Source organism: Carlito syrichta, unplaced genomic scaffold, assembly GCF_000164805.1.
Source record: "Carlito syrichta isolate Samal-C Ts95f unplaced genomic scaffold, Tarsius_syrichta-2.0.1 Scaffold288020, whole genome shotgun sequence".
NCBI classification, from domain to species: domain Eukaryota; kingdom Metazoa; phylum Chordata; class Mammalia; order Primates; family Tarsiidae; genus Carlito; species Carlito syrichta.
Genome location: NW_007232116.1, coordinates 142,520 through 168,458, shown reverse-complemented (window position 1 = coordinate 168,458; position 25,939 = coordinate 142,520). Strand labels below are relative to the sequence as shown.

Sequence of the window (25,939 nt, the reverse complement as noted above, 5' to 3'; positions counted from 1 at the left end):
CCGGCTCCCGTGGTCCCTGGGCCCCTGCCTGCGCCGCTCGCCCCTGGCCCTGCCTGGCGCAGTCCCGCTGGGGCCTGGTGCACTCTTACTGTCCAGCCCTGTCCAGCTCCTCACGCCCGCGTCTAGCTGTGGATCCTTCCCTTTGTTTGGCCCCAGATTGCTCCGCTGGGGACTTCTTCGCGTTTACAGGTGAGAAAATTGAGGCTGGGGTCGCTCAACCACTGAGTAACTTGAGTCACTCCAGTCTCGGCCTCAGGGGCCGCTAGACGCATGGAGTCAGCTTCAGGGAAGACGCGCAGGGGGAGAGCCAGGGCTGCAGCAGGGAAGGGGACCGCGACCGTCCTCGGGGTTAACAGCTGAGCAGGAGCCAGCGAGGGCCGCAGGGACCGGGGTCTGAGGCCGCTGAGCTCCCTCTCAGGCTGCCCGCAGGCCTGTCTGCTCCGCGACGTGGTCCGGCAGGAGAGCAGGGTGGGGGCTCCGCAGTGCTCCCTCCAGGAAGGGCCCCCGAAGGATCCCGGTGGGCCAGCGTGGTGGTCGCTGCAGGGCCCAGGCCGAGGTCCTGCTTCCCAGGGACTGCCTGGCCCCTCTGGACGCATCCTGGTGCCACCTGTGCTGGAGGAGGTCGCCTCCCCACCCCGTCCCCCACCGGCACCAAGACCCTTCGCGCCGGCAGACAGCGCCACCTGGTGGCCGCGCGCCGCAAGCGGCGAGGACGGACACCCCTTTGGGATTCCAGGCGGGAAGGTGGGATGTCGGTTTCACGCTCCGGCCGGCCGCGTGCAGTTCCAACTGAGAGCTGACTGATTGATTGATCGATTGATATTTTTATTTATTTATTTAATTTATTTATTTTGAGTTGAAGTCTCAGTCGCCCAGACTGGAGAGCTGATTTAGCGCCGCAGGCCTGAACGGAGCAGGGACGTGCCCAAGGCTGGACAGCGCCTCCGTCGTCTCTCCGATTCCGTGGGGCCGCCTGGAGGGTGCCGGGAACCTGGCAGGGCGCCTGGCGCGCTGCTCTGACACGTGCAGGTGTGCACACAGGTGCGCCTCTGCACTAGCCCTCTGCTGGGCTTCCCTCCGCTTTCCCTTCGCGGGAGTCCTCCTCCCGGCCTCTCTGTGCCCTCTCCGTCTTCCCCAGATGCCCCACCTTCCCAGGTACCCCGCAGGGCCAAGTTGCCTTCTAGATTTCCTTCTGGAATCTTCTGGTTTCTCACTCACTGATAGGCGTCACAGCTCTGACTCATCCTCCTCTCCCAGCACCTCCCCGACCCCATGCAGCCCTGAGGGGTTCTGAAGGTTCTGGACACCCCCCAATTGCAGCTCCATCCTCCAACTTGGGGCTCCAGTGGCAGCTTGGCCTCCCAGGGACTCAGTTCCTTCACCTCCTCTTTGCCCCTCGCTTTTTCCCACAGTCGTCCCTGTGTCCACTCCACCACGCTCTGCCCCACGTTCCAAGCTCCCCACCAACCTACCGGGCCACTGCCCCTTGACCTGCACCATTATGACCCTGTCTCTAGATGGTTGCATCAGCATATGAAGAGAACTGTGAGAGGTCTGGACTGAACTAGAGCAGCTCCCACCCCACCTGTGCTGAGCCATGTTCACTCTATGAGTTCTTGGTGACTTGGCCTAGGACTAGACATTCCCCAGGCCCCACCACAGAGACAGAGAGAGCCAGTGAGGCCACTTAGAGCAATCCCCCCAGGAAAGGCCAGAGGCGAGACTTAGGGCCAGGCTACACCTCAGCTGACCTGAGTGGGCTGTGGCCACCTTGTCCACTAGGGACTCAGAGAGTCTTGCCTGCAGGGGCAGTGCCCAGGAAAGAGTGGTCACCTAGTGCTTGCTTCGGCAGTACATATACTAAAATTGTAACGATACGGAGAAGATTAACCACTGTGTTAGACTCTGGCATCTGGTTGTTTCCATGTGCACCTTTTGTGACATGGAAGACTTAAAAAATAAACATGAAAAAAAAAGAGTGGTCACCTAGAACCCAGTCAGCATGAGTGCATGGAGGTGTAGGATGTGGGGGCCATGGGTAGAGGGGCTGGCATAGGGAGAGGGCATGCAAACAGGTGGGTGATACTGACATGGATGAGAGTGGGAGCAGCTGGAGGGTCCTCCCAGGAGGCCAGAGGGTTGGCATGATTGAGAAGCTGCTGGAAGGAGTGGTAGGATCGGGCCAAGTGGGCCTTGGGGGACATCAGGAGACCCTGGCGCTTCCTCCCAGTAGGTCAGAACCCCAGAGGGCCAGAGTAGAGGGTCTTGTGGTATGAATGGGGAGCTCAGGGAGGAGGTTGTGGTCTGCCCACCTCAATCCCGGAGAAAATCCAGCTTGTTTCTTGGAATCTCTTCATTCCTAGATGGGGAACTGGCCCTGGGGTTTGTGGTTGACCATTTTCTCTAGCTCAGCCCCCAAAGATGGTCTTTCCCCACCTGAGGGACCCTTTCTCTCTGTATGTCCCTTGACAACATTCTCTGAAGTGGATCCCACAGATTGGGTCCCTGGAACCCATCTGATCTCAGTTGTACTTGCCTGAGGCAGCTGCTGCAGGGAGGGCCCGGGACCCTACCTCCCTCAACCTATCTGGCATGTCATCCAGTTCAGCTGCAAGCCCAGGACAAGACCTGCTACATCTGTAGACCTCGGCAGTTCTAGTCACATCTCTGCTCTGGCAGGTCTGGTGCAAACTGGACAGAGCAAACTCAACATTAAAGAGCTGTATTTTTTTTCTTGAGTCGGAGTCTCACTCTGATGCCTAGGCTATAGAGTGCAATGGCACCATCACAGTTTGCTGTTGCCTCAACCTCCTGGGCTCAGGTGATCATTCTGCCTCAGACTCTTGAGTAGCTGGGACTACAAGTGTACACCACATCTGGCTAATTTTTTTATTTTTATTTTTTGTAGAGACAAGGTCTATGTTGCCTAAGCTGGTTCTGAGCTCCTTGGCCTCTCAAAGTGCTGTGATTACAGGCATGGACCACTGCACCTAGTCAGGTTCATACTTTTTTTTTAAGTTAGGTCTCACTCTGTCACCTAGGCTGAGTGCAGTGCTGTGATCATGGGCCTCACCAAGCCTCAAACTCCTGGGCTCAGGCAATCCTCCTGTCTCAGCCTCCTCAGTAGCTGACTACAGGTGCTTGCCACCACACCTGGCTTATTTTTAGTTTTTTTTGTAAAGATAAGGTCTTGCTACATTGCCAAGGCTGGTCTTGAACTCCTGGTCTCAAACAATCCAGTCCTCCTACCTCGGCCTCCCAAAGTGTTGGGATTATATGCGTGAGCCATGATGCCTGGCCAGGTCTTTACTTTTTAAATGAGACAAATCCACATATGTTCAATTTATGACTACCTCCAATGGTCAATTTTATTATAAAGAACTGTATCAAAATATACAAGTCTTTTAAAGAACAACCAAGAAATGCAGCTTTTTAAAGGGCCAAATGAGTATCAACTGTTTCAAAAAAGGCAGCTTCTCCCTCCAACCGACCATTTGCAGCAACGGAGACAATGTCATTCTGAATAACTTAAAGGGCAAGTCCGGCTTCTGACTCTGGATGCATGTTACAAGTCCTCACGGGAGGGTGGCTGTGTTGGGTTTTCCTCTACAGCTTCTGTCAGGAAACAAACACAGACCATTGAGTAAAAACCCAGCACTAGGGACCTTGAGAACAGAGCTTTCATTGAAACAGTAGTGTGTGGAGGTGTCCTGATGTTCATCTCCTGGCACATGACCCTGGAGGCAGCAGCCCTTCCAAGGGCAGCTTGAGATGAAAGCTGGTGCTCACCACAGCTGGGGGTACCTAGGCACGAGAGAGCCACCACACTGCTGTGGGTGTGGAGGATGCAGGGCTAGGAGATGGCAAGGCATTCCTGCAATCAGCAAGGATGGGACAGGAGCCTGAGCAACCCTGGAATGCTGGAGCCAAAGGGCAGGAAGATGGCGCAGAGCAGCAGGAGGCGGCCTTGTCCTCTGGCCCATCCGTTCTCTGCTGACCCTAAGTTCCCCTCTTGTCTTGGTATTTTAGTTTACTACAGTCTTCTAGATATAGCATCACTTTATTTCTCCTGCTCAGGACTCAGGGAGTTTCTGGAACCTGAATCATGTCTTACTCATTCTGGAAACCTCTTAGCCATTATCTCTTTGAACATGCCTCCTTCCCACTCTCCATATTCTTCTAGAATTTCTGAGACTGTCATGGGTAGAATTGTGTCCCCAAAAGATACTGAACTTTTTATCCACAGCACTTCTGAATATGACCTGTTTGGAAACAGGGTCTTTGCAGATGATCAAGTTAAGATGAAGTCATTAGTAACTGGTGTCCCTATAAAAAGGGGAAGTTTGGACACAGAGACAGACATACATACATGAGATCATGTGAAGACACAGGAAGAAGATGAATCTACAGGCCAAAGATAGAGACCTGGAGCAAAATCTCCTTCAGAAGGAACCAACCCTGACCTCTTGATCTTGAACTTCTGGCCTCCAGGACTGTGAGAGAATACATTTCTGTTGCTGAACCCTCCAGTCTGTGGTCCTTACCATAGCAGCCCCAGAAAACTGATACAGAGACCATCAGAGGTCTTACCATCTTGCTAGCTACCAACTTCCTGCATGTCTCCCTGCAGCAATCTGAGCAGTTTCCAGTTTTTCAGTTCATCAGTTGCATCTTCACCTACATCTACACTGCTGTTAACCACCTGCTGAGTTTTAAGTTTCAATGACTGTCTGTCATTTCCTTCTGTCTGTGCCATGAACTCCTTCAGGGCTTTATTCTCAGGGAGCCGCTATCTCTCTGCTCGAGTGTGCATCCACAGAGGCTTATCTACCTGTCTTCCAGGAGCCCCAATGTCACCATCCCAAGGATACTGTCTATGTTAATTTCTTTACTTGGAGTCCCAGTTCAGGCAACCAGCATACATGCAAACCCCACATGCCACAGAGGGCAGCTGCCTAGAGTAAGAGCCCTGGCACTCACCGCCCCCTGCCGTCGGCACACAAGCGTCATCTGTTTCTTCGAAGCCATCAGGACACACGCAGACGTAACTCCCTGGAGTATTGTAGCAGTTTTCATTTTCCCTTGTACATACTTTTTCTGCTAGTGAGCACTCATCTATATCTAAAATAAAAATACTCCATTTAAATAAATCACTTCATTTAGTAGATATACATGAAATTCATTCATTCATAATTCATTCAGATAAAGAAAGTACAAAATTACAAACATCATACTAGAGAAAGGGGTGAAGGTCAGGAAAGGCTTCAAGAGGGCAGAATTTCACATCTCAAAGATCAGGCCCTCGACTGGTAAAAGATGCTGAAAAGACACCCAGGCAAAGGTGAGGACCAGAAGCCCTGCATGTGTTCCAGTGGCAACCAGGACAGTGGGGCATCTGTAAGTCTACTTTCTCCATTCTGGTTCCAGCAGAGCCCAAGACTACTGGGTGGGTCACATCAGGGAGGCCCTGACCTTGAGCCATGGAGGAGTGCCTCCATACCCAAGATGGCCAGAGCAGACTTGTGGGCCCCACTACAGCTTCTGTGTCTCATGAGACTCCCAGGGGAAGTGCACAGTAAACCTCAAGAAGCCACATCTGCAGGAGAGTTTGAGCTGCTTCCCACCCCCGGTAGCTCCTCCCAGGGCTGTTCACATCGTGGTACCGCCAGAACACAGACCAAGGTTCCATCTTAGTCCAGCAGATACAATTGCACTGACCTGTACACTGTCCACTTTCTTTTGTGTAGCCAGGGATACACTCTTTACACTTTTCTGGGCCTTTTCCTATGCAGCCCACACAGGTAGAATCACATTCTAGAAACAGGAAGGGCATATCAGACCACCAAACACATTTGCAAGACAGGATGGCAGAGGCGCCAACACTGCTAAGAATTTGAGTTTTCTTCTCATTAATCACTAGTGGCTTTGCTCAGCTTTGTCTACTGGCAAAAGCATAGACTCACATCCCTCTGTGTGGCAAACTCCTGAACAGCCAAGACAGAGTAAATTGAGCAGGGGGAAGAGGGCACCACAAAGTGTCCTTCTGTGAATCCTTTTGACATAGAAATTGGTGATAGCAAATGTTCTAGAAACAAAACCCACCTCAAGCTTGATGACACTGGTTTGTTCGCCTACTAGGAACTTAATTAAATGGAGCCTTTCACAAGGCTTCCAGTGTAACATCTCATTGTCAAAGACACCACTGTCAGTGTTAAAATCAAACCTACGCAGTACTGTCATAGACACAGGGGAAGGGAGCCTCATCCTGCTTTGGGACCATGAATTAGCACGACCTTTCTGAGGACAATTTGTCCCTAAAATATACATTCCCTTGACTGAGCAATTTGGAAATCAACCCAAAGAAAACAATGAGGAATGTTAAAAGTTTTGCTTGTAAAAATATTCAAAGCTTATAATTGAAAAATTGGTATGATTTAAATGTTTAGCAATAGAGATTGCTTTAGAAAAGTATGAAATAATGGCACGCTCCAAAATTATTAACATGATGGAGAAAAAATACAATGTAAAACAATGTTCACAATATATTGTTGAATGAAGAAAAACAGATTAAACAGATTACAAGGCACTGTGTAAAATCAACGCACATAGAGTCTGTAAGGAGTGTGTTGGAATATTAACAGGGTTCACTCACTGTAGATTTTTCTTATTTTTCTGCAGCAAACATCTATTACTTGTGTTGCCACATTCAATGTTTTTAAAGCATGTAGAATATGTAGAAGTTATGCTAATAAATCACAAATAAATGTTTTAAAAAGAAGAACTAAAACCCCAGCAGGAGCCCTGGGAGTGCAAGCCCACCCCCTCCCAACCCCACATACCTTCACACGTGTATGAGCCATTGACATTCTCACAATACTGTGTGTTGTTGCAGGGAGGTATCTCTGCTGCACACTCATTCACATCTGGAACAGAACAGCACAACTGTGAGTGGACCCCAGGACAGCTGGGCCGAGGGAGCATCTCCAGAGGACAGAGTTTACTGCCTGACATAACCTAGAGTCAGGGTCATCTGGAGAAGGGAAGGGAAGGGAAGTGAAGGACAGCAGCCTCCAGTGGACACATCTCAAATACTGTCCTTGGAGGTCTCACAGGATAGAGTTGACAGCCCCACACCCTATCCTGCGAATATTTCATGCCAACCAGGGGAGGAGCTGCCTCAAGGAAGACAACAACAGAAGGCTGGCACGTGAGCGTCTCCTGCTCCACATTGCCTTACACACCCCAGAGTCCCTCACCCTCCCTACTGGAGATGTGAAACCTGGCCCAGGACCGAGCCCCTCATTTGCCTAAGGGCACGCAGCTGCTGGGGGGCGAAACCAAAACCCAGGCCAGCAGGGGAAGGGGGTAGCCCAGCCTCTGGCCCCCACTCCCTGCCAGGCACCTAGGCCTATAGCAAAGCCACAGCCAGTGCCAGGCCCTCCCCACAATTTCTCTGAACTCAGAGGCTGTAGTAATGAGTTTGTGAGCTCTGTGCTCTCTGTCAGACTGGAGCAGGTTGACAGAAAGCGATCCAACAGAAAAAAGTAGTGCCCACTGTGGTAGGGCCGGGTGGAGAATATGGCAAACAGCACCAAGGCCAGGACCCATGTGCACCAGTATTGTGACATGGACCCAGAGGAGACCTGTGTTAGGGGGGTGGCACCTCCTTTCTGCTGAGCGCTGCCAGGCATGGAGCCAGCCTGACGCACTGCACAAGCAGAAGGCTGCACCCCTCCGATGGCAGGAGCTCCCAGCAGCCACCTGCATCCCTGACTGTGCTCTCTAGGGCGAGGCAGTTTCTGTCTGTGATGCGCACCAGCAGGACAGCTCTCCCCTGTCTGCCTGCTCCTGAACCTAGTTATGCCACTAGTCCCTGTCCCTGCCCACATCCCTCATAACCCACTGCTCCCCATCAGTCTCCCCCATCATGCTTCCCACCCTGTACTGTCTTTTATGAAACCAGAAAAAGGGGACACAAGTGGGCATGTAACCTAAGGTTTCTCTGCCAGAAACTCAGTCAGGTGAGTTCTCACATGGTTATGCCAGGGCAGCTTGGACCGCAGGCCCACAACCCTGAGTCACCTGACAGCAAGGATAGCAGCAGTCCAGATGCCCACCCAGCCCAGAATTTAGTCTGCAGAAAACATGAGGGAAGCCCCACTCCTTCTTGAGCCCACACACGGTGGGATCACAGGTGTGTGAACCTAGGCCTCCATTCAGGGTCTGAGAATACACCAGGGTCACCTTCCCATGGCCCAGAATAGACAGAAACAAGGACAGCTGCAGATAGAAGGAATAAGGGGAGGGGTTGTGGAGCCTGGGCAGGAGTGGACCTCCTAGAGCCCCGCCTGGACCCTTCCTCACCCATGCAGGCATCCTCCACAAGCACCCAGCCCACTTCGCACTCGCCACAGTCTCTGCTGGTCGGGCCCGAGCACGTCTTGCAGGACTCATCACAGGCTGGAAAGCAAAGGTGGGTACAGGTATGTACAGGTGTGAATCCCTCCTACCCTCTGTTACAAACCAGGGGCAAAGCTCATTTTAGAATGAGGAATTTAAGCTCAGCGGGGGAATAACAAGAAACAAAGACGACAGAAAAATCCCAGGGAGGCAGAAATATCTATCTATATGAGAAAAAACACACGAGGGTTTCAATGCCCATTAATAATAAAATTCTCAGCAAACTAAGACTCCAAAGGACTTTTTTATAACCTGGAGAAGACAGCAACATGCACCTGAAGCCAACATCTGGCCGAAGCCAGCACCTGGCTGGGTGTGTTTGTTCCAGTCACCAGCCCGCAAGTGCCCCATGCCACACCAACATCCGAGACAGGGAGTGAGCGAGGGGTGTGAGAAACAGAGAGGCCATGCCCTAACTGGCGTTCAACACATTCACCCACACAGAACAGCTAAGAGGAGGCTTTCCTACACATCAGTGCCCCATGAGAAAACGTCTTCTAGAAAGATGCCTCTCACAACTTCCTGCACAGATTTATCAACCTGTACATGTGCGAGCTCTCGAGAGAGGACACTGTTTTACAGGCTCATGCTGGGCCGATGCAGCACAAATACCTGTGGTAGTGTGGTTGATCACTACTCAAAGGTTCCATCTCTGTGCGACCTGACAGGGTGTTCTGAAAACTCATGAAGGGAAGCGCATGGAATAACAGCTGGGACAATTCTGAAGACCCAGGTGGGAAAAGCTGCCTCACGCAGTACCAGGTGGTGTGCCCACTGGAAGGGGAGTCAGGGAGGGGGGACCAGGACCCGGGAGGTCACACAGGAAGCCTTCAAGGGTCCTTCTAATTTTCATGTGTGCCCATCTCTCCCTTCTGTCTCCTGCCGCGGGGCAGGTGGGGCTCAGCACTGTTCTCTGTTCACTCATGGACACTGCCTGAAAGACAACAGGCAGATCCCAGCCTCTGCATTGTGATCATGGCCCTACAACCAGCCCAAGGATACCTAGTGGGGTACTCAAGGGCCCATCCATCCTGCAGGAACAGCAAGCCTTTTGCTAGAATATTCGAGTATGGCCCACCACTAGGCACCCCATCCAAGAACCAAGAGAACCAAGCACAGAGATAACAACATCTGCTGATTCAACGGTGTCAGACCTTGAAATAAAGAGAAAAGTAAGCAGCTTTTCCCTTCTAGGGGTTGTTTAGTGACAGGAAGCGCCCCTAACAACCTGCCTCTGTTCTTTGTCATTTTCTTTCATGTGTCATAAGGGCCACATCTTCTGGGCCTCCTAAGCTCCTGTAAACACCCGAGGTTAAAAAGTTAACAAGTCCCTGTTCCCATCCATGCCAGGAGCTCCAGCAAAGGGTTGCTCCCACACAGCCTCACCCCAAGTGGGCCAAGCCCAGGTGCATCCCCGTACCTGTGCATATGCTGTGGGTCTCATTCCGGAGTGAGCTGAAGTAGCCATCCATGCAGTCGATGCACAGCGGCCCCTGGTAACCCATATGGCACCGGCAGGACCCATCCCCTTGTCTGCTGCCATCTCCGCTGCACTGGCCATTCCCACTGCAGGGCCTCTTGGACCCACCCTGGCATGCTTTGGGGGACACAAATCCATGTTTAGAGAAGTCCCGGAGGCTTATATTTCAATACACATATATTTCTTCTAGAGGAACGCTGCTTCACCCATTAAGGCTAAAGACCATGCCCACAGTCCTTGACCCTCTACAGATGGGTCTTTTACTGCTCTATGGACAGGGCTATGCATAGAGAAGCACCCAGGCAGGTCATTTAGGACAAACTCAGGTGAGTCTATTCACCTGTGAGCTACTGTGAGTCTGTGAATCACTAAGTTAAAAACACAGCTGGGGTTACATACCCAGAGCTCTATAGCCCAAAGGAGAATCTCCCTGAAGTGTGAAATTGGTGGTGATATTGCAGCCCTAGGGTATGAGGTGTTCCATGATGCCTTGAGCGGGGGCGGGGAGCTGGCTTATCTTGTGGAAAAGACAGAGTCCCAGACCCTACAGAGAACAAGTCCCTTGGGAATCATGAGAGGAATAAAGGGAATGATGTAGGGGGTTTGGGGTTTCCTCAAGAAAGAAACATACCAAGACAGTCCGGCCCATAGGTCCCTGGAGAACAGCACACTTTCAGCGTTTTCACACAAAACCATTCAAATAAGTCTGGATACTCATTCTTCCTAAGGATTTTAAAAAACTTTCATTAAGTCTCACCTGATAGCCGGGCACAGTGGCTCACACCTGTAATCCTAGCACTTTGGGAGGCGGAGGTGAGATGACTGCCTGAGCTCAGAGGTTCGAGACCAGCCTGAGAAACATGGCAAGATCTTGTCTATAATAAATCAAAAAATTAGCCAGGCATGGTAGCACATGCTTGTGGTTCCAGCTACTTGATTTGGAAGGCTGAGATGAAAGGATCGCCTGAGTCCAGCAAGTTGAGGCCACTGCACTCCAGCCTGGGTGATAGAGATTCTGACTCAAAAAAAGGCAAGACCTTGTCTCTACAATAAATAAAAAAAACTAGTTGGGTGTGGTGGCACATGCCTGTAGTTTCAGTTACTTGGAAGGCAGAGGCAGAAGAATTACCTGAGCCCAGCAGGTCGAGGCTTCAGTGGTTGTGGGTGTGCCATTACACTCTGGCCTGGGTGATAAAGTGAGACTCCGACTCAAAAAAAAAGTCTCACCTGACAGATTTATTTAAAATGAAAATGCAGGTCGGGCTCGGTGGCTCAGTCTGTAATCCCAGCGCTTTGGGAGCCCACGGGTTCGAGACCCACCTGGGCAACTTGGCGAGACCTCATCTCTACAGTAAAATAAAAAAATCAGCTGGGCGTGGTAGCACGCACCTATAGTTCCAGCTACTTGGAAGGCTGAGGCGGAAGGATCGCCGGAGCCCAGCAGGTTGAGGTTGCGGTGGCCGGGAGCGGCCACTGCCCTCCAGTCTGGGCGACAGAGTGAGACTCCAGCTCAAAAAAAATAAAAAGGAAAAGAAAATGCAGTTGATATAAAATACGCTCCAGAGTATCTGGGAAATGAGTCTAATAACTGCACTCCGGTAACAAAATATGCTAACATATGGGTGAGATGGGAGATAAGGATGTGGGAACTCTGTACAGTTTTCATAACTTGTTTAAGTCTGAAATAATTTCAAAATTGTAAGTCAGAAAATAAAAAGTATCCTTTAAGATGGTTTCAGTGAATGCTCAGGACAGCACTCCAGGCCTCCAGCACTCACAGCTGCAACCACCAGGCCTCTAGATGCTCCTCATGCTCCTCCACCATCTGATTGCACTCGAAGTCGCTGCTCTCACACAGACTCTCCACAATCTCCACGAGGCGGATCTCGCTGAAATACAACCACCAGTCAGCACCGGGAAGGCAGTCAGGCTTCATGCAACATATTGGTCTGTTTATTTTACAGTCACTCCTGAGGCCCTATCTGGTGTCAGGCTGGAATTAGGTAGCACTTTACTGAAGAAAGACCCCGAGCCAACACATCAACCAGGGTGCAAGGTCCAGGGCTCTAGGCAGAGGGGAGGCAGGTTTACACCACCTGCTGGGAGAAGGATAGGAGTAAGTAGTTCACACAGGTAGGGAATGGTGTTCCCAGTCTCCATTTTTTAAATAGCCAGTGTCCATTGAGTGAGAATGGGCTATAGGGACCAGTGTAGAAGCTGGAAGACCAGAGAAGGGCCAGCGCATTAGTCCCCAGCCACAGGCAGAGGCGACTCAGACAGGTGACTGGTGTCTAAGGAACTGTATCAGTCATTAATGCAGGACACTGGGCTTCTCAGGACAGGGCCCTCCCGATACTCGCAGTGGTGGTCTGCTGAGCCTACCTGAATTCATACTTGGACAGTGTCTTTTCCTCCCAAGCCGTGTTCCCGCCGCCGAAGTTCTTCTTTGCGGTGTCCACCATTCCCTGCGAGAAGGCGCCCACCTAGCTCAGTGCGGCCCATCACCGGATCCATGTGGGGACGACTCCGGGGCCACAGTGGAGACAACCCCAAGAAGACCACGGTGGGAGAGATCCCGGGCTTTCGGTGGGACGACCCTACCGTGCTGCTGTCCCCCCGCCCCCGCCCTGGCCCCGCTGCCCACCTGGTTGAACTTGTCCACCAGCCCCTGGCACCGCTTGCAGGGTGTCGGCTTCCTGGTGGCCTCCGGCGCGGGCAGCAGCAGCAGCAGGAGCCCCAGTGCGGCCCAGAGCAGCGAGCGCATGGCGGGCAGCGCTGCGGAAAGACGCGGCCGGCGCTTCGGGTCCAGCGGCCGCGCGGCTCCGGCCTCCCGGCCGCCCACCCGCTCCCAGCGGCGCCGGCCGTTCCCCGGGATACTTGACGGCGCCGGTAAGGCCCCGCCCAGCTCCCCATCGCCGCGCCTCTACTGGTCGAAGAGACCCGGCCCAGCCTTATGTGGCCCAATCCGAGCTCGCCACGAGAGGCGGCCAATGAGAAGGCCCCGGGTCAGCGTCCTGCCGGGAGGTAGGGGGCAGGGGGGTGTGGAGATCCGGGCTCTCCCCTCGCGCCCCGCTCCTCCCATGCACAGTTTATGGCGGCCATCTTTACTTTGGGCAGGGAGGGCTCTCTGCGGCAACAGCAGCCGGGTTCTAGTGGCCATATTAGCTTCGGGCAAGGGCTTCACCTTTCTTCTCTGCTTCCGCCGCCCCGTTTCCGGCCAAGGGCAGCTCTGGAGGTCGTGCTCCGAGAAACGACGCCGGGAGCGGCAGAGGTCAGCCTTCGCAGTAGTGGCTGGGGATCTCAGAGGGGGCGGCGAGGCTGGGGCGAAAAGCGAGAGCGCGACCTGGGCTCTCCGGGCAGGCGGCGGGGACCCCGAGTCAGCGGGGTTTGCAACGTTCCTCAGACTTTACCGCGCGAATCCAAGTGTGACAGCCGCCAGGCTCCGCACCTGGGGCCAGACTGCTCACCAGTCACCTCTTAGCTGGGTGCCTGACTCCTTTCCTAGAGGCTGAGCTCCTCACCTGGGACTTGCTCGCTGCGTTTTTGGGGACCCAGGGATCTGCATTTCCACACGTGCCTAAGGCAGTGGGCGGTCACTAAGGTTCAAGAACCTCTGGTTTAAATTAGGAGAAATAAAATGTGCACTATCAGGATTTCAGAGAACTCTTGTCTGTGAGGTCGGAAAGGGCTTCCCAGATGGAAGGAATACAAATAATACAGAGTTTTATTTGGTCTTTGAGCAGTTCTAATTTGCACCAGATCATTTCTGTTTCTAGCTAAGAGACGAATAATTACTAATGTTAACATCTGATTTGATTCATTTCAGTAGGGGCCTTAAAATCCGAAGGGATGGGACAAGAGTGCCCTTGTAGGTCTTTTGCTCATCTGCTGTAAACCACCTATTTTATTTTATTTTATTTTGAGAAAGCAGGATTTATTGAGAGGACAGAAAAGTTCCCAGAGCAGGAGGACACCCGAGGGGGTTGCCCTTAAACTGCCTTTTTTAGAGTCACAGCCTGGGCCTGTCTTACCCTATGGATACTTCCAAGGTTCCTGTTGCTTCAGAGTAACAGCTAGCTGCTGGCCAGCTGTGACGCTCTAGCGGGTTAATGTGAGCCAATGTGGTCCAGTGACCATACGCTCCCACTTAGTGGTTTTTGTACTTACTTATTTCGACTTTGTCTTCCTGTGTTCCTGATTGAGCATTCTGACTGACACTCAGTCTTCTCTTGCCTTTGAAAATGAGCTGTCCTTGGTCATCAGCAGAAAGCACACCCTTCTCTGGGTGTGAGGAAGTTTCAGGGTCGCGGCAGGAGGGTTAGAATAGGTTCTGCGCAAAACATTTTCATCCCACAGCTTGGATTGTCCTTGCAGAAGAAAGTCCCCTGGGCAGAGGTGTAGATTGGGTTTGGCTGGGGACTACCCATGTCAGGGGTCCCTGTACAGTGGCTTCTACAGCTCAGCATGTAGATGCTCCCTATTTCTTTTATTTATTTTTTAAATTTTTTTTTGTAGAAATGGGATCTCCCTATGTTGTCCAGGCTGGTTTGGAACTCCTAGCCTCAAGCGATCTTCTCACCTTGGCCTCTCCATTATGTGGTGGGTAGGATTATAGGCACTAGCCATTACACCCAACTTGCTTCCTATTTCTTTAAAGTTTTTTTTTCTCTTATGACAGTGAGAAGAACAGAGAGAAGTATATGGTTATTCTGTAGTGTCCTCTGGAAATTAAAGCATGGATATATTTTTAATAAAAACATAAGCTGGGCTGGGCTCAGTGGCTCAGCCTGTAATTCCAGCACTTTGGGAGGCCGAGGTGAGTGGATGACCTGAGTTCACAGGTTTGAGACCAGCCTGGGCAATTTGGCAAGATCTCATCTCTACAATAAATAAAAAATTAGCTAGTAGTGCACACCTGTAGTTCTGGCTACTTGGAAGGCTGAGGTAGAAGAATCGCCAGAGCCCAGCAGGTCGAGGCTGCGGTGGCTGTGAGTGTGCCACTGTACTCCAGCCTGGGTGACAGAGTGAGACTCCAACTCCAAAAAAAAGCTGGTGTGATGAGATCCCCACATAAGAGTTTTTACCAATTTCTTCTTCAGCTAATTTGGTGAGCACCTATTGTGTGCCAGGCTCTGCTGATACAGTAATTAATCTTAAGCAAATCCTGCCCTGTGAGTCCAGCAAGGGAGCTGGTCAGATGCATCATTCATTCAACACGTTGGAGCTCCTCCTACCATGTCCAGGCCTTGTCCTTGGTGCTGAGATCACACTGGTGGGGAAAAAAACCAACACAGAAAAACCCTGCCCTTAAAAAGCTTACATCTTAGAAAGCGGGGAGCCAAATGAGTAGCACCTTTTTCCATTCAGTGGGCATTGATTCCTAATGTGGTTCTTAGATCATTGGTACCAAATTTTTATATTTAGCAAAAGAAAAAAGGTATGTTATTTCCAATGGGAAATATTTTGGTTATTCTAAAATTATTAAAACCCTTTTTTCCCCTTTCTCCCCTGACCCTTACCATTATCAAATAGAATTCTTGTTCCTTTTAATCTACAAATTTTCCTTCACTTGTTAATTCTTTATTTGCTATCTCTAGAGAGTACAGACTTCTTAATTCTCCATCTAATCAAAAGGTAGTTTTAACAAGTAGTGAGCACCATGGCTCTCTCTCCCTTTGCTTCTGATCTTTCTGGTTTGAAAAAAAATCAAACCTGTTTTAAAAGAATCTGGAAACATGAAGAATTTGCCACTTCCCCTCCCTCAGTCTTCCATATGTAACAGTTGGACATTATCATGGTTTCTCAGTAAGTTCAATGCCATAGGTCTCCAGAAGTCATCCTACTAGTATTTGGGTGACCAGTTGCAGGCACCCCTCAGGGCACACATTGGGGCTTGTGGCCAATGTGGTGCTACCTTGGGGAAAGCCTATCATGGCTCCTCTAGTCTCCAGGGTGAAGTTCAGAGTGTTGCAGTGTGGGTGTCCACAGCCCAATCCCATGGTTCTGGAGGAGGGAGTTTTGTGGCTGCCCTAAACCCTGTGTCCCTGGCGGCTGTGATACATCTGACTCCTGCTCTCCTGTGGCTGCTCCTTCTGTTCTCTGGGTGCATCCTTCTCACCCAATTTACCTTCCCCCACCTCACAGCCATCCATTCCATCACTCTCGGCCAATTCTCTGGGGGCTGAGCTTGGGTTTTCCCAACTCTTCTGCCAAATTTGAGTTCAAAGGCCAGGGCCACTTCCTGCCCTCCACTGCCTGGGCAGCCCAGGCCTGGCCAGACTCAGGATTCTGCAACTGAACTCTTTCTCCCAGAAAAATATTCACAGAGCTGAAAGTACCAGATAACTGGTTAAAATATGAAAGGTTTTGGGTGTGATTTTCCTTTTAACTTTGTATTTTGACATGTTTTCAGATTTATATGAGCTACAACAGTAGTTAAAATGATTCCTGCTTACCCTTTACCCAGATCTCCCAATGTGAACTCAAGCATGATTTCTGAAACTTAAGGATCTGTCTTCGTTCTTTCAACATGCTTAGAGTGGCAGTGCTAACAGTTGGTGTCTCACACCTTTGGTTCCATGAAGGTACATGAAGTTTAAAGCCCTGAATGGGTGGGAAGAGGTCATCAGGCAGGCGGCCCCTGCTGCTGGGGCTGCTCGTGGCCGTAGCCACTGTCCACCTTATCACCTGTCCCTATACCAAAGTGGAGGAGAGCTTCAACCTGCAGGCTGTGCACGACCTGCTCTATCATCGGCTGGACATGGACAAGGTGAGGGACTGCTATTGCCTTTGGCTGAAAATCTCATGGTACCAATTTGCAGGGGCTTCTCTGTACTGACCTGCCTTTCTCTTTATAGTATGACCATCACGAGTTCCCCGGAGTTGTCCCCAGGACATTCCTTGGGCCGGTGGTGATTGCAGCATTCTCCAGCCCAGCAATTTTTGTGCTTTCACTATTAGAAATGTCCAAGTTTTACTCGCAGCTAATAGGTAAGGGGGTCTTCAAGAAACAGGTTGGTGTGAAGGATTATGACCTCATCAGATTATTTCAGTCAGGTTGAGGTTCCTCTCATTCAGACAGGTTCCTCTGTCTTTCCTGCCCTCAATCACGTCGGTGCGGCGAACAGGCTCATGGGTCAGACCTGGAATGTGTCAGTGAGCCCCTATGTGCTTCATACAACCATGATACTAGGGGTGATGGTACCTTCCTCTCCAGGACTGGTGGAGGAGGGATGCAACACACTTGTGAGGTACCTCTCATAGGGCCTACAATGTTCAGGTCACTAAGGAACCAACTGAGGCTGCTGCTCCTTCACCTCACCTGGAGAACCCCAGGAAATTAAAGTCTTTTATTCTTGCAGAAGTAGTACATTTGCATTAGGGAACATTACAAACAGAAATCTTATGCTCCCAGAGGTCGCCACTGCAAGAACTGTTTGCAAATCCTTCTGGGTCTCTCTCTGTGCCTATATGAGTACTTTAGAACATTCTGTACATATTGTTCCACAACTGATTTTTAAAAAATCAACAGTTACCATTCTTCCACCCGGTGCAGTGGCTCACGCCTGTAATCCCAACACTTTGAAAGGCTGAGGTGAGAGGATTGCCTGACCCAAGGGTTCGAGACTAGCCTGGGAAACTTGGCGAGACCTCATCTCAACAATAAATTTAAAAATTAGCCAGGTGTAGTGGTGCATACCTGTAGCTCCAGCTAATTGGAAGACAGAAAGAAAGGTCGCCTGAAGCCAGCCAGCCTGGGTAACAGTGAGACTCTGACTCAAAAAAAATCACCATTTTTTTGTGTCAGTAAATTTTTATTTCATCTAATACTTAGACCATATTTAGATTTTCACAATTGACTCAAACACATCCTTACAGCTAGTCTGTCCAACCTACATGGAGAGCTGCAAAAAACATGCACATTCCTGGGAAAGGAGCAGTTCTTCTTGAAAGGGCAGTTAGGAAACGGAAATCCACCATGGTTCAGGGGCAGCTAGACAAGCCGTGCTCATCATGTCGAGGTGTCAGTGATCCCCAGTGGGGAAGAGGTGGGGGACCACTATCTAAGGAAAGGAAATCCAAGGATGAGCCCAGCATGTGGGTCCACTTTCCCCTGGAAGTGTCTGCTTATTCCAGGGGAGGCAACAGAGAGGCTGGGAAGATGGGCAGACTCCAGCTGGGTGGGACCTTGAAGGGCTACAGCCTCAGGTGGTGAACAGGAGCCAGCCTTGCTTCCTGGTTCCTGATTTCACAAAGATGATCATTCCTCTCTGAACTAGATAAAGTTATCCTGACACTGAGGCTGTCTCCATAACCTTTCAAAAACAGTCATCATCAGGCACTGAGTTAGAGATAATTGGACATTCAGGAAGACAGAAAACCAAGAAGTAAAAGAAAGGCAGAAAACTTTACCAGAGTATGGTCAACTACCTAAAAGAACCAAAATGGGAATTCTAGCACTAAAAATATAGCAACTGAATCAGTCCCACATGAGGACATTGGTTTTAAAATGTCCTATGTAAGACATTTGCAATCTGACTCTAGCAGCATATATAAAGCAAAATGCCTGGTGTCCGAGCTAGGTTTACTCTGGGAATGGCAGGTTCAATGTTCAGAAATCTGCAGTTTCCGGGGCTACCCACCTGGCATCACCTTCTGACAGTCTCCAGCAACAGACTGCTCAGACCCTATGACCTCCTCTCAAGTGGGAACTCTAAAGTCTTTTCTGGTCTTCCAGAAAGATGGTGAGAGCAGCCCAGTTCATTTTTATTCCTGTTTTCAGCCTCTCACCAGTGGCTGATAGGCCGCTCTACAATGAAGATGTGTGGTCAACCAGGCACTGTCCTGGGCACACATACAAGACCACTGGTCCGAGGACAGTACCTGCCACTGAATGAAGAAGAATGCTGGTGCCTCCTGCCCTGGAAGCTTATGCTTCCACCACATCCTGACCTCCTCACAGCCACAGTTAGAGGAAGGTCTGAGTCAGGCCCTCACAATATTGCCCCTTAGAGATGTTGGGGGCCTAGTGCAGGACTTGGCTCACCACACTGTCCTACAAATACTTTCTTTGCTGCCGGATGGCCATGTTCCTCCTTCAAGCTGTTGGAGAGCAGTCTCCCAAGAGCCTTCATGGCCTCAGGAAAAGGCTTAGGGTCAGGTGTTGCAGGGGTCCAGGCCATCCTTTTCTGTACCAAAGACGACTCCCTCTCAGGCTGTTTTTTTGTTTTTTTTTAGTTGGAGTCTCACTCTGTCGCCCAGGCTGGAGTGACGTAGCACACTCAAGGCCATTCCAGCGTCAGCCTGCTGGGCTCCGGCGTTCCTTCCACCTCAGCCTTCCAAGTAGCTGGAACTATAGGTGCATGCTACTGCGCCTGGCTAATTTTTTACCTATTGTAGAGATGAGGTCTCGACAAGTTGCCTGGGTGGGTCTCAAATCCCCAGGCTCAGGCAATCAATCCACTTGCCTCGGCCTCCCAAAGTGCTGGGATCACAGGCTGAGTCAACAAACCCGGCCTCAGGCTGTTTTGCTGGCACTTGGTTGTAACTCACCATCACAAGTAGCACTTTGAAAGACTTATTTTACTTCTCCTTGCACTGCAGGGTCACAAGCGTGTTGCTGTCTTTGTTTATTTGTTTAGTTAGAGGAGTCCTTGGACTCGGAGTGATTTTTGGACTCTGGATGTTACAAAAGGAAGTGAGACGACAGTTTGGTGCCACAGTGGCTGCCATGTTCTGCTGGGTGACGGCTACACAGTTCCACCTGATGTTCTATTGCACACGGACACTGCCCAACATGCTGGTTCTGCCTGTGGGTATGTAGCTGTCGACTGTGCCCATAGACCCGGCATCAGGCCCCCACCTTTGGTCGCTAAGTGAGGGACTCATCCCAAGCCAGGGGAGCATGTGTCCAATCTGTGCATGTCTCCCCATGAAAGCTGCTCCCCACTGGCTCCACAGGGACACTGGCTCAGGACAGTCTGATCTGAAACCAGGTTCTTTGTTCTGTGTTGGGTTGGGCCACACTTCCTAGCAAATGGCATGTGTGGGGGCACACATATCAGCGGTTCTGAGCAGTTTCTTTTCTGGGATGATATGTGTATGGCTTTCTTGATAAGAAGATAAATCACCCTTCATTTCCCAGGGTGTTTCTGAGCTGGGGTGGGGGCCAGGCGCTGTTGTGTGTGACAGGCGCCCCTACTGCCCCGTCTTGTAGTCCTGCTGGCCGTCGCGGCCTGGCTGCGGCATGAGTGGGCCCGTTTCATCTGGCTCTCTGCATTTGCCATCATCGTCTTCAGGGCTGAGCTCTGCCTGTTCCTGGGCCTCCTGCTGCTGCTGATGTTGTGCAACCGAAAGATTTCTGTGGTCAGAGTACTTGGCCATGCAGTCCCTGCTGGGATTCTCTGCTTAGGTAAGTCAGTTCACTGTGGGATTCTTCTGACCAGATTTTGCTTTGTCTTGTTTTATAAAGATGAAGAGAAATTGGGGAAGTTTTTTTTCTCCATACAATAAAATTACTTAACTTTGAGCACTGTTAAAACATCTCAGCCGGGCTCGGTGGCTCAGCCTGTAATCCTGCACCTTTGGGAGGCTGAGGTGAGTGGATTGCCTGAGCCCGCGGGTTCGAGACCCACCTGGGCAGCGAGACCTCATCTCTACAATAAATCAAAAAATCAGCCGGGCGTGGTAGCGCGTGCCTGTAATTCCGGCTACTCGGAAGGCTGAGGCAGAAGGATCGCCGGGGCCCAGCAGGTCGAGGCTGCGGTGGCCGGGAGTGGCCACTGCACTCCAGTCTGGGCGACAGAGTGAGACTCCAACTCAAACAAACAAACAAAAAATCTCAGTTCTAAGCTGTCTACACATGGGTCTCCAGCAGTGTCAGCAGCCCTGACTGCTGCCCTGGAGCCTCTGTCTGCCCATCTGTCCCTCATGCTTGGCTGAGGCCAGGGAAGGCCGCAAGAACAGGAGAGTGGCTTGTCTCTGCACCCCAGACTGAGAGGACCAGCTCTGGGGAGTGGTGTCCTCAACATAGCATCTTGGATGTGAAACTGGCTTGTTTCTATGGTGACGAGGGCAGGTTCATGAGGGGACACTTACTGATGTCGCAGGTCTTTGTGGCTGTGCTCATGACTGAAGACTCTTTTTTATTTTATCAGGACTGACGGTTGCCGTGGACTCTTACTTTTGGCAGCAGCTCATGTGGCCAGAAGGAAAGGTGCTTTGGTACAACACTGTCCTCAACAAAAGCTCCAACTGGGGCGTATCCTTCAGTGTCTCTGGAAGGCTGGAGGGTATGGGACTGTCAGCCTCACTTCCTAATCCTCCTCAAGTGGTGGGAGCAGCTGCTTTTTCTCCCAGCTTTGTGGCCCTGCTGCAGGGCCAGGATTGAGCCCCTTCCTTCTGCCCATACCTGGGAAATGGGCTATAGGAAGTCTCTGGATGGTGCCACCTTCCTTTAATCCTTGGGATAATCTGCTTTTTTAAAAAAAAACTTTACTTAAATGGGCTATTTGAAGCATATACACCAGTAGAAAGAACAGTATAATGAATCCTTGATGTTTGCATCACCCATGTTTATCTATTTTTACAGTGAAACAAAGGAGGGTAAGATAAAAGGACTTCCCACAGCCCTGGGTGCAGGACCCTCAGTGACCCTTGTTGCTATGACTGAATGTGCCCAAGTTGTATCCTCTGCCATGCCTGCAGGGGCTAGCCTGCCAGGGACCTGAGGCTCAAGTTGCGTCCACACAACTGTGCGATGGTCCTGGCTGGGTCTTTTAGCACAACTGTCTTTAGGGTGTCTTCTCAGCCTCAATCTTGTCACCCAGCCAGCAGGCCCATTAGTGGACAGGTGACACGTGTGGCCTCCTTAACCTTCTAACCCGAAGACCTCCCCGCTCCTGTGGTACTTCTACTCGGCCCTGCCCCGAGGCCTGGGGTGCAGCCTTCTCTTTGTTCCCTTGGGCCTGGTGGACAGAAGGACTCATGCGCTGATTCTGTCATCCCTGGGCTTCATAGCGCTGTATTCCCTCCTTCCACACAAAGAGCTGCGTTTCATCATCTACACCTTCCCTGTGCTCAACATTGTGTCCGCCAGGGGCTGCTCTTACCTGTGAGTGCTTTGTTTTGTGACATGTATTTTGATAGTTTCATTGGAAAAAGGTTTAGTAATTTTTGATGGGGGTTCTTTTTTTTTTTTTTTTGAGTTAGAGTCTCACTCTGTCGCCCAGACTGGAGTGCAGTGGCCGCTCCCGGCCACCGCAGCCTCGACCTGCTGGGCTCCGGCGATCCTTCCGCCTCAGCCTTCCGAGTAGCCGGAATTACAGGCGCATGCTACCACGCCCGGCTAATTTTTGATTTATTGTAATGAGATGAGTTTTCGCCTGCCCAGGCAGGTCTCGAACCCTAGGCTCAGGCAATCCACTCACCTCAGCCTCCCAAAGGCGCAGGACCACAGGCTGAGCCACCGAGCCCGGCTGATGGGGGTTCTTTTTAAAGATAAACACAGGAAGTATTTACTGGGCACCTGTGTCAAAGGAGGGCGGACCCAGTCCGCTCTCCAGCCTCATGGCTGTGTGGGCCATGGGCTAGGATAGGTCCTGCAATATACCCACCAATGGCTCTGCTTGGCCACCTGTCTATATATGGTGATGTTCTAACTGTCCCAGTGCTTGCTCACACGGGGGAAAGGACATTTACACAGGTAATGGTGGGGTGCAGGGGCTGCCAGGCCTGGGAGGCTCCAAGGACGTCTGGTCAGGGGAAGGAGGGACACGCATTTGTCTAACTACAGGTCAGGAAAGTATTTCAGGTTGAGCATGTTTGTTGAGGTGGTTGGACCAGCTGGAGGGGAGGAGAGGGCTCAGGGAGGTGCTTGTAGCTCAGTGTGGAGGTCCCAGCAAGGTCATCTGGAAGGTGGGGAGGGTTGTTGAGGGGAGGGCACTCAGCCACAGGTGATGAAGTTGGAGCCAGGAGCCAGGCGGGGCATGAGCAGGGGGTTGCCGGGGCTGAGGGCAGGGAGTTCCAAGCATGGCTGCCACTCATGGTGTTGAAAGCACCAGGGAACCACACGAGCCTGTCACTGCGCCTGTCACTGCCTGTTTCCTTCTCTCGACACTGTAGAAGGGCCCTGGGGCTAAGACAGGCTGGCCACATGCCCCATTCAGAACTCCCTGCTTTGGTGGGAATAGGAGGACAACTCAGGCCAGGATGGGGTGCTGAGAGGCAGAATTGGGGGCCGAGAGGGCTGCTGAGGCCCAGATGGGCCAGGGACCCGTGGTTCAGAGAGGTGCTCACCCTGGCTGGGAGTGGAAGCCTTGAAATGCCCCCATGATGTAGCTTGGTGAGCCTTCCACACTTGTTAAAGGGGAGGGAATGGTGTGCCCTGCCTGTGTTTTCGCCTCCATCGAGCAGATTTCTGTGAGGTCTGGCTTTTGCTTTTCTTTGCCTTTCTTTGTCTGCCTCTCATCCCAGGAGTTGGCTCAGGGCTCCTGAAGGGGTGTAGACCACAACTCAAGTCATGGAAAAGGCAGAGTGTTAAAGATGGATAAAGTGGACGCTAAAGTGGCAAGGACAGATTTTATTTGAGGCTAGAATTTCCAGCAGGGAATAGGGTCTGACAGGATCTGGACTCAACTTTGCTGAAACAAAAGTCTTGGTGGTTTTCGTGGCCTGGGATGAAGGGGCTGGCTGTGCACTGAGGCCACCTGGGCATGCTGATTGGCCTCATCTGGAGGAGGAACAAACTCTTTATGACAGGGCCAGGGTTCAGGTTTGAGCCAGGCCCCCATTGAAGTCAGGTCCTTACCCCCAGCAGGGCCTGGGAGCAGGAGTAGACGATCTCCCTGGGTGTTTGTGTTTCAGACTGGGCTCTCAAGCCCTTGAGACAGTTCTGGGTGATTTTCATCTGGAGGGGAGGAGGAGGGGAATGTCATCTTAGGGTAGGGCCTTAGGCATTAGAAACTATGCTAGATTTTGTTCAAGGTCGAGGCCTGGTGGAGAAGAGCTCAGAGGAGACTGATGGCTTTGGTCAAGAGCAAATCTTGGCTTAAGGATCAACTATGAGTTTAGACCAGGGTTGGCAAACTTTTCTGTTTAGGGCCAGATATAAATATTCTCGTCTTTGTGGGCCACACAGCCGCTGTGGCAGCTTTTGACTGCTATTGTAGTTCAAAGTCTACAGATGACAATAAAAGAGCAGTCAGTGCCATGTCCCACAAAACTTATTTGCAAACACTAGCTGTGAGTTGGGCATGACCTGTAGGTGGTACTCTGACCTAAGCAGTAACTCAGGAGTGTTTGAAAATATTTTTCTGAAAATCTAATATAAATTTTAAATTGGCATCTTGGGTGGAATGTCACAGAAAAAAATCTTAAGGTAGTATTTTAGCCACTTTCACTATTGTATATATTTGGTGGTTATGTCTTTTGCTTGTTATGACTTAGTGAAGTTGCATGGCTTGTTTATGTTCCTAATATGTTTTCTAGATGTAGTTAAATACTTTGATTTTATTGCCATCATATTCTTTTTTATGGAATGTAATCATTCTTCTTTCAGGCTAAATAACTATAAAAAGTCTTGGCTGTATAAAGCAGGATCCCTGCTTGTGATAGGACACCTTGTGGTGAATACCACATACGCGGCCACATCTCTCTACGTGTCCCATTTCAACTATCCTGGTGGCATTGCAATGCAGAAGCTACATGAGCTGGTTCCGCCCCAGACAGGTCAGTGCTAGGAGTGCTGCCGAAGGGCCCACTGTGGCTCTGCTCCAGTGCTGGGGTCTAACGTGCAGGTGTGGTTTTCCTAGATGTCCTCCTGCATATTGATGCAGCTGCGGCCCAGACAGGCGTGTCCCGGTTTCTACAAGTCAACAGAGCCTGGAGGTATGTTTCCTGTACAATGCAGCTCCTCCCAGAGGCCATGCGGGTCCCCTCAGGGACCCACGGGAGTAGTGTGGGGCCCCAGGTGGAACCACTGGCTCCTCTCTTACAGGTATGACAAAAGGGAGGACGTGCAGCCCGGGGCAACAGGCATGCTGGCCTACACACACGTCCTCATGGAAGCAGCCCCTGGGCTCCTGGCCCTGTACAGAGACACACACAGGGTCCTAGCCAGTATCACAGGCACCACAGGTGTGAGTCTGAACCTGACCAAGTTGCCTCCCTTTGATGTCAACCTACAGACAAAGCTGGTGCTTCTGGAGAGACTTTTCAGGTCATCTTGAAGAGGAACCAGATCACCCACCAGCAGCTATGGTCCCTCTAAGAACACCCATCTCTGACAGCTTCTGGCACAATTAAGACAATTCAGAGAAACAAATTAAGGAACCATTGAACATGCCTCTGATGCATACCAGAAGTAGCAGGGCCAGGGCATCCATCCACAGCTGTACCCAGGGCTCAAGGATCTAGAGAATGAGGGACCCAGGTCTTGGTAGTACCCTGGGAGCCACTGCAAAGGGTGACAGTAGCCTGCTTGGACCTTCCTTCAAGTGGTCAGGTGGGTGACAAGATCATTGATCGTCCAGACTGAGCACCATTCATATCTAAGAGAAGTCAGCGGCCAGGCTGAGACCATCTGGACGTGAAGTGACCTTTACGAGTCCTGCCTACCCACGTAGAGCTGCGTTTTGGCAGCATGCCATGCTTGCTGCCCAAGGGCTTTTGGGGACACCTGAAATAGGGATGCCCTCAGGGGTGACCACAAAGTAGAGGTGGACCTCAGCACCTGTGGACTTCCCTGCCATCCACCTCCCCCCCTTACTGCCACCACTATAACTTTTATATTCATAAGCATGCTGTCTCCACCTCAGATTAAATTTTGGGAGATATGCATGTTAAAAAAAGGAATGAGAGAAAAAGAACAAGGCAGTAAAATGTTGAATGGATCCTCTCAAGATGAAAAAAATGAGAATAAAATTTTCTAAATGTTTTATTATGCAATGTCTTATGATGTGTGATTATATCCAGAGACTGCCTCTACCCAAGTACTATTGT

At 50.9% G+C, this 25,939-nt stretch overlaps 2 protein-coding genes across 4 annotated transcripts; one reads left to right on the top strand and one right to left on the bottom strand.

Moving 5' to 3' along the window:
- Window positions 1-3,337: 3,337 nt before the first annotated feature.
- On the bottom strand, window positions 3,338-12,855 carry CRELD2 (cysteine rich with EGF like domains 2). 3 transcript variants are annotated; one of them, XM_008053283.2, is made up of 10 exons: window positions 12,585-12,855; window positions 12,323-12,405; window positions 11,719-11,829; window positions 10,572-10,663; window positions 9,881-10,057; window positions 8,365-8,460; window positions 6,840-6,923; window positions 5,719-5,814; window positions 4,981-5,121; window positions 3,338-3,615 (listed from the first exon to the last, which is right to left on the bottom strand). In XM_008053283.2, exons 1-10 carry the CDS (start codon window positions 12,702-12,704, stop codon window positions 3,566-3,568), a joined length of 1,050 nt encoding a protein of 349 aa, XP_008051474.1. In that variant the 5' UTR covers window positions 12,705-12,855; the 3' UTR covers window positions 3,338-3,565. The 3 variants fall into 3 exon arrangements, with proteins under 3 accessions (XP_008051474.1, XP_021565755.1, XP_021565754.1); XM_021710080.1 differs by lacking the exon at window positions 5,719-5,814; XM_021710079.1 differs by lacking the exon at window positions 6,840-6,923.
- A 3,612-nt stretch (window positions 12,856-16,467) lies between these two features.
- Window positions 16,468-25,167, top strand: ALG12 (ALG12, alpha-1,6-mannosyltransferase). The gene is made up of 9 exons (XM_008053284.2): window positions 16,468-16,709; window positions 16,798-16,930; window positions 19,582-19,755; window positions 20,157-20,351; window positions 21,097-21,200; window positions 21,829-22,052; window positions 24,498-24,667; window positions 24,751-24,826; window positions 24,936-25,167. Exons 1-9 carry the CDS (start codon window positions 16,548-16,550, stop codon window positions 25,165-25,167), a joined length of 1,470 nt encoding a protein of 489 aa, XP_008051475.1. The 5' UTR covers window positions 16,468-16,547.
- Window positions 25,168-25,939: the final 772 nt, after the last annotated feature.

Coding starts and splice junctions, on each gene's coding strand:
- ALG12 (XM_008053284.2), top strand. CDS start 16,548: ATGGGTGGGAAGAGGTCATCAGGCAGGCGGCCCCTGCTGCTGGGGCTG. Junction 16,710..16,797: donor ATCGGCTGGACATGGACAAG/GTGAGGGACTGC, acceptor TTCTCTTTATAG/TATGACCATCACGAGTTCCC. Junction 22,053..24,497: donor GCCAGGGGCTGCTCTTACCT/GTGAGTGCTTTG, acceptor TTCTTCTTTCAG/GCTAAATAACTATAAAAAGT.
- CRELD2 (XM_008053283.2), bottom strand. CDS start 12,704: ATGCGCTCGCTGCTCTGGGCCGCACTGGGGCTCCTGCTGCTGCTGCTG. Junction 6,924..8,364: donor TGTGGAGGATGCCTGCATGG/GTGAGGAAGGGT, acceptor GTTCTGTTCCAG/ATGTGAATGAGTGTGCAGCA. Junction 5,122..5,718: donor AGAAAGTGGACAGTGTACAG/GTCAGTGCAATT, acceptor TTTTTATTTTAG/ATATAGATGAGTGCTCACTA.